The sequence below is a fragment of the Hylobates moloch genome, unplaced genomic scaffold (genome assembly GCF_009828535.3).
Source record: "Hylobates moloch isolate HMO894 unplaced genomic scaffold, HMol_V3 SCAFFOLD_16, whole genome shotgun sequence".
NCBI lineage: Eukaryota > Metazoa > Chordata > Mammalia > Primates > Hylobatidae > Hylobates > Hylobates moloch.
The window spans coordinates 59,701,536-59,716,675 of record NW_026652291.1 but is presented as its reverse complement, the minus strand read 5'-3'; the positions used below and the strand labels follow the sequence as shown (position 1 = coordinate 59,716,675).

Here is a 15,140-nt window from a genome sequence, read left to right as displayed (position 1 = left end):
CAATGGGGGAGAGGATGATATTACTCCCCATTTCGCAGGAGGTACACCCACCTGTGATATTGTTCCTAATTTCCAGGGGGCGAGAGGATAATATTACTTCCCACATTGGAGGGTGTGTACATCCCCTCTGATATTGTTTGTAATATTCAGGGGAGGAGAGGATGACATTACTCTCCATATCGCAGGGGGTGCACACTTCCCTGTGATATTGTTCATAATATCCAGGGAGGGAGAGGATGATATTACTTCCCATATCGCTTGGGGTGTACACCCCCTTGTGATATTGTTCTTAATACCTAGGGGAAGAGAGGATGGTATTTCTCCTTGTATCGCAGGGGGTGTTCACCCCCTTGTGATATTGTTTGTAATATCCAGAAGGGGAGAGAATATTACTGTCCATATAGCAGGGAGTGTGCATTCCCTTGTGATATTGTTCTTAATATCCATCGGGGGAGAGGATGATATTACCTCCAGGATCGCCTGAGGTCGGCAGTTTGAGACCAGCCTGGCCAACATGGTGAAACCCTGTCTCTACTAAAAATACAAAAATTAGCTGGGCGTGCTGGCACGTGCCTGTAATCCTAGCTACTTGGGAGGCTGAGGCAAGAGTATCACTTGAACCCGGGAGGTGGAGGTTGCAGTGAGCTGCGATCGTGCCACTGCACTGCAGCCTGGGCGACAGAGCAAGACTGTCTCAAAAAAAAAAAAAAGATTTTATAATAAACCTCCATGTATCAATGTAGTCATCATCTAGCTTTAACAATGACCGAGTCATATCGGTTTCACCTAGACCACCACCAACTCCCCTCCTCCTTTTATTATTCTGAAGCAAGTCCCAGACATCATATCATTTTCTCTGTAAATATTTTAGCATGTATTAAAACAAGAGTAATTTTTAAAGTATAAATTTACTTTTAAAAACTGAAAACGCTTCATTAATTATTAAGAGCTGTTATTTTTATTTTTATTGTTTTAACTATTAACACGATAGGACATCTTTTAATTTATTTATTGGCTCTTTAAATTTGTTTTTTTCTGAAGTGTCTATGCATATTTTTATCTCATTTATCTATTAGATTGTTTGCCTTTGTAAATTATGGATAATAACACTTTATTTGTAGTACATATTCTCCATTCCACCCTCTTCCTATATACTCATTCAAACCTGTTCATGTAGTTATTTTTCTTTGATCCCTGATGAAATCCAGGACAAGTCTAGAGATTTTTCTGGTCACTCCTATATAATTTTAAAATTCCTCTATTAACTATCAGTCCATAGAATAGTGTTATTAAACTGTCCAATTCTAAGTAATTATTAAAATTCTGAACTTCATTTAAAGTTAAAACTTACTCTTTCCTCCACCTAGAGCTTGTTTCAGGCAAGACGTCTTCAGAGAGAAATGGCGTGTGTTGTTGGCTTTATCTGTCTTGATTCTGCAAGCACATCTGCCCCTTACCCGTGGCTTCTCCCTCCCTCAGGGCTGTGTGGATGGCGGAGAGGTGGCAGGTAGGAGATGGAGAACCAAGAGGAAATGGAAGGTTGCACGGACAGAGGTGGTAGCACTGGTAGTGGTAAGAAATAGTAGGGTTCTGTATATATTTTGAAGGTATAACCCACAGAATTTGCTAATGGATTGGTTGTAGGATATTGGAGAAAGAAAGGAGTCAAAGATTACATAGTTTTTATTGATCTGAGATCTGTATTTTTTATTGTGGTGAAAAATATATGACATAAAATGTATTATTTTAAGCATTTTTAATTATTCAGTTAAATGGCACTAAGTAAATTCACATTGTTGGGCAATCATCGCCAGTATCTATCTCCAGAACTTTTTTATCATCTCAAACTGAAACTCTGGGCATGGGCAAATCACTTGAGGTCAGGAGTTCAAGACCAGCCTGGCCATCATGGTGAAACCACGTCTCTACTAAAAATACAAAAATTAGCCGGGCATGGTGGCATGTGCCTGTAATTTCAGCTACTCAGGAGGCTGAGGCACAAGAATCACTTGACCCCGGGAAGCAGAGGTTGCAGTGAGCCGAGATCTTTTCTTCTCCCATGCACTCCAGCCGGGGAGATATAATGAGACTGTATCTTAAAAAAAATAATAATAATAAAATGAGACCAAACTGAAACTCTATACCCATTAAACAATAAATCCTCCATTCCTCCTTGGCCTGGGCCCTGGTAACTACCGTTCTACTTTCTATCTCTGAATTTGACTATTCTAGGTATCTCATGCAAGTATAGTTATACAATATTTGTCCTTCTGCGATTGGCTTATTTCACATAGCATAATGTTTTCTAGGCTCATCTATGATTTAATATTTGTTTATTACAGATAGTATGCATCAAAATTTCATTCCTTTTAAGGCTAAGTAATATTCCATTGTATGTATATGCCACATTTTATTTTTCCATTCATCTGTTTTTGGACATTTTTTTAAACCACCTTTTGGCTATTGTGAATAATGATGCTGTGAACATGGGTGTACAAAGATCTGTTCAAGTCCTTGCCTTCAATTCTTTTGGGTATATACACAGAAGTAAAATTGCTGGATTTTATGGCACATCTATGTTTAATTGTTTTAGGAACCACCATCCTGTTTTCCACAGTGACTGTACCACTTTACATTTCCACTAGCAATGTGCATATGCAAGAGTTCTAATTTCTTTACATTTTTTTCCAGTCTTATAAGAAAGTCTAGATGATTTCTGTACCTTCTTTTCTTCTTTCTTTCTCTTTCTCTCTCTCTCTCTCTTTTTTTTTTTTTTTTTTTGAGACAGGGTCTTGCTCTGTCACCCAGGCTGGAGTGCAGTGGTGCAATCACGGCTCACTGTAGCCTCAAACTCCTGGGCTCAAGTGATTCTCTCTCCTCAGCCTCCTGAGTAGCTGAGACTACAGGTACACACCACCATGGCCAGCTAATTTTTGTAGTTTTTTTTGTAGAGATGGGGTCTCACTATGTTGCCCAGTTGTCCAGGCTGGTCTTGAATGCCTGGCCTCAAACGATCCTCCTGTCTTTGCCTTCCAAGGAGTTAGGATTACAGGGATGAGCCACTGTAATCCTAACTCCTTGGAAGTGGCCACTCCACATTCTTGACAACACTTGTTATTTTCTGTTTTTTTTTTTTAATTAAAAAAATAGCCTTCCTAATTGGTGTGAAGTGGTATCTCATTGTGGTTTTGATTTGCATTGCCCTAATGATTAAGCGATGTAACACTTTTCGTGTACTTATTGATCATTTGTAGAATTAGGTTGTCTGCTTTTTGATTTTGAGTTATAGTAGATATGTAATCCGATTTTGAGGTTTTTCTATAGTAATATGTCTAATCAAGTTTTCTATTTCTCCTTAGGTCAGTTGAAAAAAAATTTCTTTTCTGGAAAATCATCCATTTCCTCTTGGTTTTCAAATTGGTTGTTGAAGAGTTACATGTGATATTTTCTTACACATTGTCATTTTCTACCCTGAATTATAGTATTTGCATACTTCATATCGTCTTTGTTCGATTTCAAATTCTTCAAAGGCATAGATTATTATCTACCAGAACGCACATTTACTTGAACATGACTTTTGTGTAATAATTACTTTGGAAAAATTAATGTTAATTGATTTGGTTACTTATTTAATATTTGTTCATTTACAGATATGACTTTATCTTTGTTTTCAGCAATAGCGAATATCTTGGTAATAAATTGCAATAAGTTAAACAGTGTATTTAACTTTAAAATTTAAAATGATATTTTGAATATAAAATCTTCAAAAATGCTTTTGTTGATAACTGGTATAAAATAAAATAAAAAAGGGAGCGGGAAAGTAGGATTATAATTGGAAGAAAGGAAGGAACATTTATTGAGGACCAGACACTATTTAAGGAATTTTACATAGAAAATCTCATTTGACTTTTATTACAATTCTTTGAAATGGCCATTGTCATCCTCATTTCATGGATGAGAAAACTGGGGCTCAGAGAGGTAATATAACTAGTAGATGAAAGAGCCTTTATCAGTAAGAATGAGGAATTTCTAGGAATTTAAATACTAAAAGAGGATAAATAGCTTATACACAAAATGATAAGCAATTAGCTTTAGCATTTTCGACATCTTGCTAATATAGTTCCGTAACAGGATTATCAGTATTAAATGAGGACAGTACTAACAGATAACTGTTCTTTCCCCTGAGGATGTTGGAGAAACAGACACAAAGTGCTCAATCAGCACACAAGTATTTTTTAAGAATCTATATGGTCTATGACAATGGATTGACACTTGAGGCTTATAGTGAGTTATAGAGCTAGTTTCTGCTTTCAAAGAACTTGTACTTTGTTGGAAGCCAGGCAGATACAGATGGAATGAACAGAAATATTCAAATCCACTAATGAATAGTGCCAGAGGGTCCAAAGAGTTTATGCTGAGTTGCATAGTGACTGATCCCATAGAAACACACCATGTGCGAACATATCATCAGAGCTTTTTCTGAATGGGAAAGGCTCAGTTGTTTCAAGGGGCCTACATTCTCTTAGCTTGTCTGGGGATGCTGAGCTTCAGTTTTTCTGTTGCACAGCTTTATAAGAGGAGTTTGCTCACCTGCTCCCTAAACACCTGCTTCACCTGTTTGTTCCTCAGGGTGTAGATGAAGGGGTTGAGCATCGGGGTCACCACGGTGTTAAGCAATGCCACCACCTTATTCCTGTCTTCCTTCTGGTCACTTTTGCCTGACTGAATGTACATGAAGACGCAGCTGCCATAGAAAAGAGACATGACAATGATGCGGGACGAGCAGATGGAGAAGGCTTTCTGCTCCTCTTTGGCTGAGGGGATGTGCAGAATGGCATGGAGGTTGTGGCCGTAGCAAGTGGCCGTCACGGACAGAGTGCCCAGTAAGCTGACGTTGGCTATAACAAAACCCAGGAGCTCTATCAGAGTTATGTCTGCACAAATGAGTTTCAGGAGGGGAAAGTTGTCACAGAAGAAATGGTTAATGATGTTGGGGCCACAGAATGGCTGCTGAAGGACAAGAAAACTTGGAACAATGATGAGAAGGAATCCTGTCATCCACGAACAGAGGACTAGCTGGACACAAACCCTTTTGCTCATGATGGTGGCATAATGCAAAGGGTTACATATGGCCACGTACCTGTCAAAGGACATCACCACCAGGAGGAAGAACTCTGTGGTGCCCAAGAAAAAATAAAGGAAACTTTGCAGGAAGCAGCCTGGGAGGGAGATGGTCTTGTATCCTGTGAGGATGTTGGTCAGCACCTTGGGGAAGATGACCGAGGTGAACCAGATCTCCAGGACAGCAAAGTTGCAGAGGAAGTAGTACACAGGGGTGTGGAGGCACCTGTCCATGAGGGTGATGACCACGATGAGCAGGTTCCCCAGCAGTGTGAGGAGGTAGGTCAGGAGGAGCCCCAGGAAGATGAGCATCTGCAGTTCACAGGTCTCTGAGAGCCCCAGCAGGACAAACTTGGTGACAGTGGTGCGGTTCCCCATGGCTCCTCTGACCTTTGCTGGGGAGGGCCGATCAAAGGTGTTCAGCATCAGGAATCGTGATGTTGGGGACCTGAGAACAACCTGGAACTGAAAGGAGATTGGGCTGAAGGTGTACTTTATTTCTGTGAAGGATGTATCTTCCCACCACTGACTACTCAGGCTTATCTGCAGAGCCTCTGGGGTTACCTGTTTCATGTGTGGTTTCTGGTGCATCTGTGTGTTAGACAAGAGAGGTGATGTGCAAGGTGGCCCAAGAAAGGCTCAGAACCAAAATTTATCCTTTCTTACTTTTCTTAACCAAAACTTTTATTCCCAATTTCTCAATGAATCCCTTTGCCTATACTAATATTACCTGCTTTCAAAAATTTTTGTTCTTGTGTTTATACCAGTATTGGGTCTTCATCCATAAAGAGTTCATATTCGAGGGTGTTGCTGTTTAAACATTGCCAGAATCTTTGATACCTTTCACTAGTTTTTGGATTGATAAAAAAGAGTAGAGGAAATCTGCGAGAGAAAAGCACAACTCTCACAAATCAAATAAGGAAAAATCCAAGTAGTATACACATAAATCAACACTCCTTAGTGGGAGTTTGATACTCAACGTTCTTAATGACCTGTTTCCAAGATTCTTCTTTCATTATATCCTTCCACAAACTCTGAGCTTTGGATATAATAGATTCTTTGCAATATTTTGATTCTTTATCCATTTTCACACAACTGTGTGTTTGCTCATGGCACTCTTTCAGTTTGGAATCATCAGCCTTTCAAGTCCTATTTATCATTTAAGTCTTTCCTCAATAAATGCTGTCTTTTCTATAAATCCGTCTCTTCCAAATAAATATGTCTTTCTTCTGTAGCTCCCATAATTTTATTATATATCATCTTTTTATTGTATTGTTATAGTTGTTTTTCACTTCTTGCTCACTGAGTCAAAAATTTGTTTATTAACCCTTGTATTTTCTGTAGTATTTAGAACAAGTTTCTTGAAATAGTCATCTTTAACCACATTTATTGAATTAGTAAGCCACATCTCAAATGTCTGAGAGATGGACTCGGTGGGTGTTTAACACACAAGTGGTTGAAGACATGTAATTTATGTAGTATTTCTTAGGGGTCAGCAACCTTTCCAGCAGCACGCCAACTCATCTGAAATCCATCTGAAGAGAGTTTGCTTTTCCTCACGACAAGGTGGAGGCATTGCCCCACAATCATTCTCAGAAGGGAGAGTCTACATATTTGAGACGATCTGGAGTTTGAGTGAGTGAGTAGATAGAGGTCTGGTTGGGTTTGCTGGAGAGCTTCCAGCAGCAGAAAAGCCAAAAAACAAAAACCTTGGAAAGGTTTTGCCTTCTTTTTAGCACAGGCTACATTATTCTAGGTCATTCCATAAACTACCCTTATCGCTAACTTTTGCTGACAGTTATTAAAGAACACAAAATAGTTGACCAGCCTTTGAGGATATAACTAGAGCTATTTCTCATGGGCTAATTCTAGGCTTCACATTGTCTAGATCCATCAACAATTGGAAAAATAGGTTTCTGTAGCCTCATCATTTTGTTCAAAGATGACCCCAGGTGGCCCATGACAAAAGCAGAATCCAACACGAACATGATGCCTAGAAACATCATCAGGAACTAACAGGATGAGTATTAGAGTATTATTTATGCAAGTCCTGGGTGGTACACATTGGGAGAAACACAGGAACAGAGATTAAGGTGTTAAAGAGCCAGATGTGAACGGGACTAGAAGAAAAACCTCCAGGTTTATGCTGGGTCATGAGCTTAGCGCAGATAAATGAAGGCATTGTGACCAGCCAAGGAGAGAGCATCTAGCCAGGGCCGCTGATGAACTTTTTTTCTTCCCTTTTCAAAGCAGAGGTCACCAGTTCTTGGCTTTCCTGAATTAGGCCACTTCTTGAATCCCAGGCATTTCCTCCTTTATCCTACATGCTTGATGAGTGAAGGGGAGACTTGCCCAGCAGCCTGAGAGCCTGGACGTGGCTGCACCATCCACTTTAGACCATTCATTGTTTTTAGGGCCAGTTGCGTAGTGCCCCATGGAAAAGTATGCATGACCTGGAGGTGTGTCCTGCCATGGTAGGAACTCAGGCTCTTTTTTTTTTTTTTTTTTTGCCCAGGCTGAAGTGCAGTGGCACAATCTCGGCTTACTGCAACATCTGCCTTCTGGGTTCAAGTGATTCTCCTGCCTCAGCCTCCCAAGTAGCTGGGACTACAGGTGTGCACAACCATGCCCGCCTAATTTTTGTATTTTTAGTAGAGACAAGGTTTCACTATGTTGGCCAAGCTGGTCTCGAACTCCTGGCCTCAGGTGATCCACCCTCCTCAGCCTCCCAAAGTGCTGGGATTACAGGCGTGAGCCACTGTGCCCGGCCTTCATGCTCTTTTGAACAGCTCCACCACACTTGGAAGGAGGATGAGATCTTCCTCTTCAAAGCAAAAGCATTTGGCGTTTCACCCAGATTCCATGTTGTCCAGAGCTTTGTGTCTTCCAAGAAGACAGTTACATAGAGCACAGCGTGGCACAACATTGGGCAGATCAGGCCAGGCAAAGTCCCTCAGTGCAAGTGAGTAATGTAATGGCTCTGACTGAATAAACATTGGCTTACCCACTGCTGTGTTCCAGCATTGACTTGGGTGGGGCTAAAGTTGCAAATGAGACCCAGTGCCTGTCCTTGATGTGCCAGACCTTCTGACAAAATATAAAAACAAGTGTCAGCAAGAGGAGGGTTTGAGGAAGCAACTGCTGCTCTGCCAGCCCCTGAAGTGCCAAAGTGGAGATTGCCTGGCAGGTCCAGGGTCAGGTGTCTACCAGTCCTCTGGGAGACTCCCAATCAGGCCATTCCAAACACACCGCTCACAGGACTACAGGAGATAACTGGTTCTCAAGGTTATTTCCTGAGGTTGCAATATTGTCTGTGGGCTCTAAATGCTGGTCCTATACTGTTGGTGTGAGTTCTGTATCTCTCATGAATTTGATGGCACTTTCTAAGAACACCTGTTCTCTTACAAAGCTTCCTGAATGGGCAGTTGCATTCCCTGGTCACTCAGAGAAGAATGGCTTCTTTGGAGCCATCATTCAGCTCAAAGGGTCTGAAGAGTATAGAGTGTTTCAAAATCTTCAATTTTCAGCAAGCTCTTTCTGAAGTAAACATATTTTTGTGAAGGTAATATTGGGGCTGGAAGATTTGGGTTGCAGTTTTGTTTTCTTAAGGGATCTATTCGTCTCCCTAGTTTGATGGGACTTGGGATCCCCAGAGAGTTAGTCTAATGAGCCCCACCCAGCCTCTTTCCAAGTTTCTTGGCTGTTACTTACTACAGCTTTGCAAACAAAACTTTCTGTTGTTTGTTCAGATCGAGAATAACAACCACTTTTAGTTAAAGTAATAAATCCAGGCTGGGCGTGGTGGCTCATGCCTGTAATCCAGCACTTTGGAGGGCTGAGGCAGGGGGAATCACTGGAGGCCAGGAGTTTGAGACCACACTGGCAACATAGACAGACTCTGTCTCTACTAAAATTAAAAAAAAAAAAATCACAGTATGCCTCCAAAATAGGGGACTCCTGTGTAACACTAGGCAGTCTTATTGTTCTAGGGATATAAGGAACCATCACAAGTAATGTAGAACTCTGGCCAGTCCTGTCCTGCAGGATCCCTTCCCTCCCAGGGCTGGGACATGGTTGAAGATGGAGTACTGGAGAGAGGGACAAAATGCAAGAAAATGAAAATGCTGCAATTAAATGTCTTTTTCCTTTGGTTAAAAATATAAAAGCATTTGGTAAAAAGGATCAGAAACCTACGTTCAAGGCATCGTTAAGAAAGTGGGAAAAAAGAATGAAACATACATAGGCTTGATTCTCAACCAGGCTGTACAATTGAGCTCTTCGACAAGTTCTTGGTTATTCCATTTTTAATGCTGTTTATGAGAAAATTAAAGTAGATTTTTAAAGGTAGATTTATGTTTTAGATCAGTTTTAGGGTCACAGAGAAATTGAATGGAAGTTATAGAGATTTCCCATATATTCCCTGCACCTACACATGCATAAGCATAAATAGATATATTTTTATTTTAAAAATTATACTTATTTATTTATTTATTTTAGAGACAGGGTGTCACTCTGTCACCTAGGCTGGAGTGCAGTGATGCAATCATAGCTCATTGCAGCCTTGAACTCCTAGGCTCCAGTTATCCTCCTGCCTCAGCCTCCCAAGTGGCTGGGATTACAGGCGTGAGCCACCACACTTGGCTAAGCAGATTATTATTATTATCTTTTGAGACAGAGTCTCACTCTGTCACCCAGGCTGGAGTGCAGTCGTGCGATCTCTGCTCACTGCAACCTCCACCTCCTGGGTTTAAGCAATTCTCCTGCCCCAGCCTCCTGAGTACAGGCGTGAGCCACCACACCCGCCTAATTTTTGTATTTTTAGTAGAGATGGGGTTCCGCCATGTTAGTCAGGCTGGTCTTGAACTCCTGACCTCAAGAAACCTGCCCACCTTGGCCTCCCAAGGTGCTGGGATTATAGGCGTGAGCCAACACGCCCAGCCCTCCTAAGCAGATTATTTTTAATGTCATTTTACCACACTATAGAAGCAAGTAATCCTACAATATAGAAAGTTTGGAAACTCTAGTAAAATATATATTTTTAAAAATCCCTCATTCATGACCCCAGCTCAATACCTTTAACACTTTAATTTTCCATCAGATTATTTTTCTGATGCATTTTTTACATGAGTGTGATTGTATTCTACATGCCTTCACTACCCAAAAAATTGTATGTAGACCAGCAGCGTTGGCATTATTTCTGTTAAAAAAGCAGAATCCCAGGCATCACTTTAGTCCTCTTGAATCAGAATCTCTATTTTAATAAGAACCCTGGGTGATTGATTAGTATCACATTATATTTACATATATATTTTTATTCTGCTTTTTTTCATTTAAACCAGCAATAGAGGTGTTTTTCACGTAATTAAAGATTTCACATAAATATAATTTTAAATGCTGGATTTATCATTAATTTACATAACCATTCCCTTTTCGCATTTAGGTTGTTTCCAATTTGTCATTATTAAAGTAGGACTTGGATAAATATCTTTGTATATAAAACATTTTCCATATTTGAGATATTTTCTTAAAACAAATTCTTAGAACTGGAATTACTAGTCCAGAGGACTAGAGGCTGGCAAATGTCTAGCAACAGGCCCTCGGGAAAACAAAATGTGCCTTGATTTGTAGTCTTTGCGATTTCTGTGGTGTAAATACTTTCATTCTGGCTAATTTTATTTACTTATTTTTTACCTGAGATTGAGTTTCACTCTTGTTGCCCAGGCTGGAGTGCAGTGGTACGATCTCGGCTCACTGCAACATCTGCCTCCCCGGTTCAAGTGATTCTCCTGCCTCAGCTTCCCAAGTAGCTGGGATCACAGGCGCCTGCCACCACGCCCAGCTAATTTTTGCATTTTCAGTAGAGATGGGGTTTCGCCATGTTGGCCAGGCTGGTCTTGAACTCCTGACCTCAGGTGATCCACCTGCCTCGGCCTCCCAAAGTGCTGGGATTACAGGCATGAGCCACTGTGCCCCACTCTGGCTGATTTTAAGTACCAATGCGATGTTACTAAATGCAGACCTGGCAAGAAATGTGCATAATCAGCTCTCAAAAGCTGATGGGAGCTGACTCCCGCATACAATCAACACACTCTCAATGCATGGGATGGCATGCCATTATGTCTCTTACATGTATGTTTGTATGTATGTATTTATTCATTGCCATGACTCCATGGGAGAAAGTAAGGGAAGACAACAAGAGTCATGTGCCATCATTCTGAGCAAACTATCGCAAGGACAGAAAACCAAACACCCCATGTTCTCACTCATAGGTGGGAACTGAACAATGAGAACACTTGGACACAGGAAGGGGAACATCACACACTGGGGCCTGTTGTGGTGGGGGGAGGGGGCAGGGATAGCATTAGGAGATATACTTAATGTAAATGACGAGTTAATGGGTGCAGCACACCAACATGGCACATGTATATATATGTAACAAACCTGCACGTCGTGCACATGTACCCTAGAACGTAAAGTATAATTAAAAAAAAGAAAAGAACTTGGGTGTTGTGATCTAGGCTGTATCTGTTTTAGGGGGGACACCAAGCCCAGAAATGCTGTGATTATTGCAGACTTGTAGAGGTACTGCTTTGATCATCTTAGATAAGATCCAGAAGAATTCTCTAGATTACCAGGCAGAGACTCTTGTTGTCTTCCCTTACTTTCTCCCAAACAAACAGAGACTCTCTCTGTTCTGAGCCACTGGGAGCTGGGAGTGGAATGACACAGTCACTCCTGTGGCCACCACCATTAGGACTGTGCTGAGTCAGACCTGAAGCCAGCACAGCACTGGGTCTCACCCAAGGCCTGCTATAACTGCTCCCTGGCTACCACCTATTTCACTAAAAACCCTGGGGCTCTACAGTCCACAAGTGGCAAAGCCAGCCAGGCCTGTTTCTTTCCCTTCAGGAAGTTTCCTGATTTCCTCCAGCCCCAGGGTGGGTCCAGAGATGCTGCCTGGGAGCCAGTGGCTACAGTCAAAAACTTTAGAAGTCTACTTTGTGTTCTATTATACTGTGGTAGAACTGGCACTCAAACCACAAGATGCAGTGCTTCCCACTCATTCCCAAAGGCAGAGGAGCATTACCCTGCGGCCACTCCCACCTCAGGCCCATGGGGAGTACCGCCAGACTACTGCCAATATTCCGTTAAGACCTGAAGTATCTTTAGTCAGCCTGGCCTGAGACTCACTCTTCAGGGGAAATGGGCTCCCCTCTGGTCCAGGGCAGGTCCATAAATGCCATCCACGAGCCAAGTCCTAGAATTGGGGACCCCAAGAACCCACTTGGTTCTCCACCTTCTTGTGGCTGAGCTGGTACCTAAGATGCAAGACAAAGTCCTTTTTACTTTTCCCTTCACTTTTCTCAAGCAGAAGGAGTTTTGCCCCATAGCCACCACAGCTGTAATGTGCTGAGTTTCACCTAAAGCTAGCAAGTCTCAGTGTCTCATTCAAGGCCCTTGACCATAGTACCTGGGTATTGCTGTTGGTTATTCAGGGTCTAAGGGCTCTTCAGTTAGCAGGTCATGAATCCTACCAGGACTGGGCCCTTCCCTTTAAGGTGGTGGAGTCTTTCCTGGCCCAGGGTGTATCTAGAAATGTCTGGGATCTAGGGCCTGGAAAGGGGGCCTCACAACTCTTACTGCTCTCCTATCCTGCTGTGGGTGATCTGGTATCCAAGATGCAAGACAAAGTCCTCCCCACCCTTCCCTCTCCTCTCCTTAAGTGAAAGGAAGGGGTCTCTTTCGGAGCTGCAAGCTACGCAGCCTGGGTTTAGAGGAGGGGCAAAGCCAGCACTCACTTGGCTGCCCTGGCTAGTGTCTCAGTAGGTCGCATGTCCCCCCAGTCCACTGTCTCCGGGCCCAGTTCAGCACTAAGATTCCCCTAAGTGCTGCAATCCTTGTGGCCTAGACTGCCTTTCACATTTGTCTGGGGTGCCAGAGCACTTTAGCTGGCAGTAGTGAGGCTTGCAGAAACACAAGTTACAACCACTGGAATCGGTGATTCTTCTCTGGCAAGGGCTGGTTTAAATACTCCCTCTGTGGGTGGGTGTCAGCTGAGTTTGGTTCGGTTTTGCTTTCTGCTATGACAAGGGCAGCACTGAGTTCAGTGCCTCACAATTGCTGGCTCTCCCTCTCCCCATGGCACATAAGTGCTTTGCACAATGCAATCACTGCTAGGGGCTGGGAGAGGAGTGGCACCAGCAATTCCAGACTGTTTTTCCTACCTCTTCAGTGCCTCTTTCAGTAATATGAAGTTAATTAAGACCAGGTACTGTGAGTGCTCACCTGATTTCTGGTTCTTATGAAGGTGTTCTTTCTGTGTAGATAGTTGTTAAATTGATATCCTTGTACAGGGTGTAATTGATGGAGACTTCTTTTCTGCCATCTTGCCCCGCCCCTCACCATATGACCTGTTTTCTGTGTATGTGTGAAGAGATACAGCTCTGGTGTGTCTTCTTTTCTTTTAAGGACACCAGTCCTATTGGATTAGGGCCCCACCCCCATGACCTCATTTAACCTTAATCACCTCCATAAAGGCCCTATCTGCATATAGAGTCAGTCACTTTGGGGGTTAGGACTTCAATATATGAAATTAGTGTTTTAAAATAATAAACACTTATCTCATAGTTTCTGTGGGTTAAGGATTCAGAAGAGGTTTAACTGGGTGGTTCTGGCCCAGGGCATTTCATGAGGTTGCAGTTAAGATGCTGGTTGTGGCTGTAGTCATCTGGAAACTTGATTGGGGCTGAAAGCTTCCAAGATGGCTTACTCACGCACCTGGGAAGATGGTGTTGGCTGTTGGCAAGAAGCCCCAGTTCTTTCCAGGTGGCATATGCCCAGGATGAGCGAGGAGTCAGCAAGGTGGAAACTGCTGTTGGTTTTATGACCTAGCCTTGGAAGTCATACATTGTCATTTCTGCAAGACTGTATTCTATTGGTTACCCAGGCTGTTCACTGTGGTAGGGCACTGTACAAGGGCATGAATACCAGTGGTTAGCATCATTGGAGGCCATCTTGGAGGCTGGCCACCACAGGGTACCAGAGTGTATCCTGGATCCCATGGACAGGAGGTGCATCTGGTTTCATACGAAGTCCTGGACCTGAAAGCAAGGAGGACAAGAAGCCTGCCTTTTTTTGTGCCTTCTTTTCTCTCTGTCTCCTTCTCTCTCTCTGTCTTTCTGTCTCTCTCCCTTTGATTTTTTTGGTAACTTGTTTATGCTTCCTTCCACTTTGCTCTATGAACTCTATATCTGTGAACATCTGTCTGTGAACCACCTTTTGCTGTCTTAGCTAGACCTCAGCAAACATGGCTGCTGCACAATGGCAGCCACATTTCCTGGGTTTTCATATCTATTGAAGTGAAGAGCATAGAATGACTAGAATCAGTGAGTCCCAATTCCAGATTCTCAAGAGATAGAGTCTGTTGTCTATCCTGGTTTGATTAACTAAGAAAAGGAGGTCAGGAGGCATATAGTAAAAACGTGACCACAGCAGCCCAGAGAATGGGGAGAGGACTGTGAACTGGAAAACATCTTTAAGTGTCTGTTATTTTGATGACAAACCACAATGACATCTTCTCAAGAGCATAAAGCTGAATTGCATTAAAAAGTTATTTAAAGATCCAGCTCTTAGAAGGGTTAACTTATTGTACATTCTCTTATACATCTTTCATACAAATATTTTATTTTTTCTTTATTTTTTTAACATATTTTTTTCTTCTCTATTTTTTTGTAGAAGTGCTGGGGATCAAATCTGGGGCCTCATACATCCACACAAGCATCTTAAAACTTCACAAAAACTTTAAGTTTCACTCATTTCTCACTTATGTTTCACATACATTTTATTCTTCAAACCAAGTTCTATAAAACTTGTTTTAGATTATCTCTAAAATTTCACAAGATGTTAGTCATATAGCTCATGCTTTGAGAACATTCTGAAAGAACTGACCTTTGAAACTTCAACCCAGCCAGCTAGAAGTGATTTTAGAGAAAGAGAGGTAACTGTTAAGTCACCTCCTG

At 42.1% G+C, this 15,140-nt stretch overlaps 1 protein-coding gene across 1 annotated transcript; it reads right to left on the bottom strand.

Annotated features, from left to right (window-relative positions):
- Positions 1-4,569: 4,569 nt before the first annotated feature.
- Positions 4,570-5,499, bottom strand: LOC116484702 (olfactory receptor 6E1-like). Its single transcript, XM_032179572.1, has one exon. The coding sequence runs from the start codon at positions 5,497-5,499 to the stop codon at positions 4,570-4,572; it is 930 nt and encodes a 309-aa protein (XP_032035463.1).
- Positions 5,500-15,140: the final 9,641 nt, after the last annotated feature.

Excerpts from the sequence above, each read along its gene's own strand:
- LOC116484702 (XM_032179572.1), bottom strand. The coding sequence starts at position 5,499 with ATGGGGAACCGCACCACTGTCACCAAGTTTGTCCTGCTGGGGCTCTCA.